The sequence below is a fragment of the Geospiza fortis genome, unplaced genomic scaffold (genome assembly GCF_000277835.1).
Source record: "Geospiza fortis unplaced genomic scaffold, GeoFor_1.0 scaffold432, whole genome shotgun sequence".
NCBI classification, from domain to species: Eukaryota; Metazoa; Chordata; class Aves; order Passeriformes; family Thraupidae; genus Geospiza; species Geospiza fortis.
The window spans coordinates 1,712,719-1,719,845 of record NW_005054436.1 but is presented as its reverse complement, the minus strand read 5'-3'; the positions used below and the strand labels follow the sequence as shown (position 1 = coordinate 1,719,845).

General features: G+C 44.6%; 1 protein-coding gene across 1 annotated transcript in view; it reads left to right on the top strand.

The window, feature by feature from the left end:
* LOC102044417 (zinc finger and BTB domain-containing protein 8A-like) overlaps positions 1-5,414 on the top strand; it is an 8,297-nt gene extending 2,883 nt beyond the window's left edge. Inside the window, exons 3-4 of the mRNA XM_031062060.1 lie at positions 13-182; positions 2,070-5,414. Coding sequence (XP_030917920.1) covers positions 13-182; positions 2,070-2,402 — 503 coding nt within the window. The 3' untranslated portion in view covers positions 2,403-5,414. The remainder of the gene's footprint in view (positions 1-12; positions 183-2,069) is intronic.
* Positions 5,415-7,127: the final 1,713 nt, after the last annotated feature.

Genomic DNA, 7,127 nt, shown 5'->3' with positions numbered 1-7,127 from the left:
CTCTTCTGACAGATGACCTGGCCAGGATGAGGTTCAAGTGTCCATTCTGCAGCCACGTGGTGAAGAGAAAAGCCGACCTGAAGCGTCACCTTCGCTGTCACACGGGAGAGCGGCCGTACCCCTGCGAGGCGTGTGGGAAGAGATTCAGCAGGCTGGATCACCTCAGCAGCCATTTTCGAACCGTGAGTATTTTTAGCAACTGCATGATTTATTTAACGTGCAAATCTAGCTAATTAGACACAGTGTGAGTGTATCTGGTTGATCTAATGACTCCCGTAAAGAAGGGGGGAATAGAAAGTTAATTTGGTTTGGTTGCAGTTGAACTGAAGGATAATTTGCAGGAAAGGGGAGGAATTTGTTGGCTAATTGATGGCTTGCAGAGGTTCTGCTCTCTGCAGCCTGTGAGAGCTCCAGTGGGCAATTGCTGTGCCTGGGCTGGTGCAGTTCCGTGTTTGATGTCTCTCAAATTGAGGCAATGCTGTGTGTGGTATTTTCCGAGTCCCCCGTAGGAGGGAGGAAATGGTGAATCTGACTCCATGTTCTTAGAAGGCCAATTTATTATTTTATGATATTATATTATATTAAAGAAAATTATACTAAACTATAGTAAAGAATAGAGAAAGGATACAGACAGAAGGCTAAAAGATAATAATGAAAAACTCATGACTCTCTCCTCAGAGTCCAAGACATCTGGACAGTGATTGGTTATTAAGTCAAAACAATTCACATGAAACCAATCAAACAATGACCACTTGCTAAACAATGTCCAAACCACATTCCAAAGCAGCAAAACACAGGAGAAGCAGAGCAGATAATTATTGTTTTCATTTTTCTCTGAGGCTTCTCAACTTCCCGGGAGAAGAAATCCTGGTGAAGGGATTTTTATTTTTCAGGAAATACGGCAGTGACAGTCTGTCCCTATGGAGCGTGACATGGCGCAAAGCACCAAGACTCCATCAGAGGGGTGCATAAGAGAGATTTATTATAGCAACACGTTGCCTTTAGAGTTTTTCAAGATATTTACATTTACTTAACAGACACATTCACTGCCCATTGGTCATAAGAAAGAAACAAAGTTCTCTATTGGAATATTGCCAGTATTGCGGACGGGACGTGCCTGAGCTTTTCTGGCCCTTGGTGCTGAACCAAACAGCAGCACTGTGGTGTTTCCCCCCACAGACACTTTGGGCTGGCTGGGGGGGTGGGGTTTCACCCCCCAGACACTTTGGGCTGGCTGGGGGGGTGGGGTTTCACCCCCCAGACACTTTGGGCTGGCTGGGGGGGTGGGGTTTCACCCCCCAGACACTTTGGGCTGGCTGGGGGGGTGGGGTTTCACCCCCCAGACACTTTGGGCTGGCTGGGGGGGTGGGGTTTCACCCCCCAGACACTTTGGGCTGGCTGGGGGGGTGGGGTTTCACCCCCCAGACACTTTGGGCTGGCTGGGGGGGTGGGGTTTCACCCCCCAGACACTTTGGGCTGGCTGGGGGGGTGGGGTTTCACCCCCCAGACACTTTGGGCTGGCTGGGTGCTGCAGCTGGGCCTGCGCAGACAAGTCCAGGCCTGCAGGAGCTCTGGTGGTGCTGGGATGGAGCTTCCCCCCATACCAGGGGCTGCTCCTCAGGGTTCCCTGTGGCAGAGAAGCTTTAAGGCGATGGTGAAGGAAAGGAGTCGGTTCTGATGGAGGGTTTGGACCCAGAGCTTTATTCTGGCCCACAGGCCTCTGAATGCAGCACCAGCTCCAACAGAACTCCCTGAGCCCGTGGCTGCTGCTCCTTTGACCCCCGGGGAGAGGGGCAGGGAAGGGGCAGGGAGCCACCAAGCAGGGACAGGAGGGGAGGGACAAAGGGACAAAGGACACCTGGATGGCCCAGTGCCCCCCAGGGGTAGAGGGCATCCTTTGGATCTGCCAATCACTCGGTGCCCTTCTGGAATTCCAGGAGTGATAGACAGTGCTGGGAGGGGAAAGGAGAGGTGACTGATACCCAGCAGGGAATCATCATGGGAGGAACGAGGTTTCTGAGGTGAATCTTGAAATCTCAGCACAACTCCACGCCTTCTGCTTCCCCCAGATCCACCAGGCGTGCAAGCCCATCTGCAGGAAGTGCAAGCGGCACGTGACGGAGCTGACGGGCCAGGTGGTGCAGGAGGGCACCCGGCGCTACAGACTGTGCAACGAGTGCCTGGCCGAGGCTGGCATCGACAGCATCCGCATTGACTTGGAGGCTGAGGCGCCTCTGGAGTTCCCCCAGGACGGGGACAAGGATTCCAGGTGGCACTACGGAGAGGACAACAGGTCTGACGTGGAAATCGTGGAGGACGGCTCGAACGACTTGGTCATCCAGCAGGTGGATGACAGCGAGGATGAAGCGGAGGAGAAGGAAGTGAAACCAAATATTAGGTAGTTGGAAGACGAGGATTGGGAATTTTGTGGAAGAGGGAGGATGTACTGTGAGCAAATGCCCTCTGCCAGCTGATCCTACAGAGACACGTGGTTGAACAGGTCCAGACTTGCATGTATTTATGGACACGTCATTGAGGCCATGCTGGTTTGTTAGCAGAACCCCCACGAGTTGTTTGGTCAAAAAGATCCATCCTGAAATTATGGCTAAACAAGGAAACTGCAGTATGAGTGGATAATTTTTATAGCAGAACCCCCACGAGTTGTTTGGTCAAAAAGATCCATCCTGAAATTATGGATAAACAAGGAAACCGCAGAATTACGTGGATAATTTTTATTGTAGGCAATGGGGCACGTCTTAAAGCCTCTTGCAAGGAGGTTTAAATACTTTTAAAAAGTCACAGATTATTGTAAATTGCCCATTTTTTACACTTGTAGAGAGGTGGGGTTTATATCACAAATTATAAAACCCCCCCAGACCAGACAACCTCTCTTGAGTGTTCAGAAGTGAAGAGAATTATCCACGAAATGTCATGAAATCTTCTTGTTATGATAAGGAAAACAGCAGCTAATTAAGAAAGAGCATTTAAAATGCTTTGGCACTTTTGTCTGGAAAAGGATTTCTGTAAAATTTATTAGGATGAGATGAATCTTTAGTAGATCATATGTTCAAGACTTATTTCTTTCAAAGAAAATAAGCACACAAATGCTTAACACATCAGAGACAAACTGATTTAAATTTGGATCATTAATTGATGGCAGTAGATGTTTTAGTCTCAAAATTAGGATCTCAGACTGGGCTGTTCTAACAACACTATTAAAATACTCTTTTTTTATATTTTGAAACCTCTCACAAGTGCCCAGACATGGTGGGATTGTTGGGGTGCAGGGCCAGGAGCTGGATTTGGATGATCCTTGTGGGTCCCCTCCAGCTCAGGATATTGAATTCTGTGCACCTTTTCCAGTTTGTACCAGTAAAACCAACATGTACTGGAAGTTCTAGACACCATATTTGTGTCACTTCACCCACAATTAGGCTACAGAGATGAGTAATGATGAAGAAATTTTACTTCTCTAACAAAATAAGCTTGGTTTTGCTGCTTGGTGAGTTTTTCTTACCCAGCACTGTCAACAGAAGGGGAGCAGGAGATGCTCCTGGGGTCCTGCTGCTCTGCATTCCTTGGACACACCTGAGTGTTATTCCAGCTCTTGGGATCATGGAACTCAATGGCTGTAGACTTAGAAAATTCTATCTCTATTTTTTTTCTTTTTTACAGCTTTGTAAGCATGTTTGGCTGAACCCTGGGGTTTCTTACACAACAATCCCACATACATATATATAAATATATATGTATATGTAATATATACTACATAACCCTTCCCAGGGACAGCTAAAAAGTCACTATTTTATTTTTAGTTGTGTAAAAACTGTATAACTTTCTTGTATCATCATGACCAGAGAGTGCAGAATTTTCATTCCAGGCTGCAGTTGACCAACAAATGACAACTTGAGAACTTCATGTTAAATTCAGTGTAAGCATGAGGCACCCTCCTTTTCATGGGAAGCATCCCAAGGACACAAGAAATGGTGTTTTATTGTTCCTACAAAAATTATCATTTATTGGCTTAGGTTTGGGGAGGGAGCAACTTAAAAATCTTTGTGGTGACCCAGATGAAAACATCTTAAACAAGACTTACACTTGATTTTATGGGACACTTGGTCAGCAGCCCAAAAATGGACTTGATGTGAAAACAGACATTTAATTTCTTGGAGCTTTTAAACTCCTAAAATTAAAACTCCTGTTATTAAATGGCTTAAGAAATATTCCTGAGCAACCTGGACTAAATCAAATACACAGGACAAGAAATATTTCAAAGGATATGGAGTAACTTTGCTCAGATTTCATAGATGTTTCCCTTTGCCTTTCCATTAAACAGTTTGACAACAAATCCCAGGTATCAGTGCCTGCTGTCCCAGGGTAAAAACGTGGCTGGAATTGGGCTGGGTTTGTTTGGGGATGGATGAAGGGGAGGGGAAAATAAAAGTGTTCTCTCCAGACCTGAAATCTTAACTGCCAGCTGCAAAGGTCAGACTATTAAGTGTTTCTTAATAGTGGGGGTGTTTTTAGAAGCAAAGGGATTTTTGGATCAATACTCAATTTAATTAGAGATCATAAATCTAACAATACTGAGGAGCAGATGCTTCAGGACGAGATCTGAAGTGGCTCTAAAAGGGCAAATGGAGCAATCTATCCATAGGAAGACTTTTACTTTTTAAACACAGATTAATTGTTGATTTGCTGGGCAAATAAGGGCTTTTGTTTTGGATTTATATGTTGTTATTCTCATTAGCATAACTAGATATCTGTAGTCATTTTTTCAAGTATCATATTAAGCTTGGAGGTTTAGCTCAAGGCTGCGATTCCCACAGTCAGTGATGTTTTTCTGGTTTTTAAAAGTTACCATTTTTACATTTGTTGTCTTAATTTTGGTCGTTGTTTCCTTCCTTTTGTATTGCAAGACAAGATAAATGTTAAGTGCCTTCTGTTTTCCACGTCCTTCATTTTACACTCATGTATTTTCTTTTTTTTTTTTCTCTAAATGAAAGTATTTTTCTTTTTGTCTCCTTCCATTGCCTCTGATTGTCTTTTTCATATTTCTGTGAGCATCACTTGCCCCTCATCAGCTCAAGGAACATTTCCTTTCAAGGAGGAAAGTAAAGACCACACAGGGATGTTCCCATTGAATTTATTTATTTCCTTGTATTTCTTTCATCTTTATGTCTCTTAGGGACAGGGTTTAGTGCTGGACTTGTTCTTAGGGGGTCTTTTCTAAGAATTCTGTGATTATTTTGGCTTGGTTTGTGTTTATTTTGTATTCACAAAACCGCAGTCAAGAGTGAACACAAAGTTCATCATCCTTTGATCAATGTCTCAAATATCCTTATTTCTGACAATATCTTCCCATCCTTTCAAAGGCTGAAACGCTGAATTAAAAAATTCCCTCTCTTCCTTTTCAGGTGTTTCTTACAGAATTCTCTCTGCCCCAAAAAACCTATGACTTGTGTGATGCTTGATTAGTTCTTTGACATCATGTCCCTTTTTCATGTTTTGATTGCCATTAAATTACCTAAACATCCATAGTTGCTATCCAAAAAATGTAATTTGTCCTTATCTTCAAGGTTAAACAGTTGGGTAGCCCCACTTAAAAAAAAAAATCTCGAAGACTGACTTCTGAATGAATCTCCCTTTCCAACCTCTTGTAGTTTGGATTCTATTCCAGTTCTAAAGAACTGACCTAAGAAAAGCACCCCAAAAATATTGATTTAGGGTGGCTTTGAAAATACCTGAAAGCCCACAGATCTCACAGAGGGCTGACTCTGACTGCTACAGGTATCCTTGCCTCACTCCTGGCTCTGCAGAATTTTCCACCCTCCAGAATTTTGGGATCCATCTCAAGTTTTCAGTGATAAGGGAAAAAAAAAAAACCCACATAATTCTGTTGGATATAAAATGATGGAATTAACATTTCTTCCCTGAAGCATCTGGTCACTGTCAGAGTTATGCCATGCCAATGTCTACCTTTCTTATATTTCAGTTACTGTTGGTTGGAGGCAACAAGTACAAAAATGAAATAGAAGGAAAAAAATCTCCAATTCTGCCCAAAAGATTGAGTTTTGAAGAAAAAGATGTTCTAATCCTCCAGCCCTTGCCTTGCAGAATTTTTCCATTAGGTACAAATTCGTGCCAACACTGTTGAGTGATGGGTTTAAGTTGATAAGCCACTAAGAAAAGCTTATAATATCATTTAGTTAAATATTTTCTATACTGTTTAACTTAAAACCTTTCTACACTGGAGGCGTAACCTTTCATCCTATTTTAACTCATGAAATGCAAAGAGGAGGCTTAGTCGGTGCATCAAGAATTTTAAACAGAGCAAGAACACAGAACAAGAGATTTTGTAAGGAAAATTGGGAGGAGTGGCTGGAAAGAGCCTTCCCTATCCTGGCTTAGCTGCTGGAATAAATTAACCACTACTGAAGATCTCACCCGACGCTTGCTGTGGAAATGGGAACTGTTCTTTGCCAGGCTCTTGCAGGCTGCTCTGAGGAGGGGACTGTACCGATGACTGCAGAGCTTCCTTCTCAAAATTATTCCATGATCTCCAGGAATGAGACTGAAAATACTGAAAGACTCTCATCTAGCAGGCACCAATTTGAAAGTGTCTCGCCTTCTAACAGGCATCCTGAATTCCGTTTTCCACCCAGAAGGGAAAACAGGACAATCTGTGTACTGCACTCCTCCGTGCAGCGCTTTGCTTTGGGATTACCCTCATTGTTTGAATACAAAAATCCCGTTATAAAAATGCTGCGATATCGAGTTAACATCATTAATCCTACACCGCGGAGCTCCGGATTTCTGCCGTTCACCCGTTCAGGTGGCGCCTTCCCTCCACAAACACACACAAAGGTGGCAACAACAAAGCCCGGTGTGAGCGGAGCAGCATGTGGGTGTGGGGAACGGAGAGCGGCGGCGGCCGCGGGGCGCTGGGGCCGAGGCAGGCGCCGGGCTGCGGCTGCAATCGCTGCGTTGCCCCTTTAATTGTGTCCCCAGCCCTCGGGCGTCTCTGTCCAACGCCCACGTCAGCAAATACCTTTTGTTTCGGTGCCGTTCGGGCTCGCAGGGCTCGGGGCTGCGGGAGCAGCGGCGCGGCGCCTGGAGGCACGGCG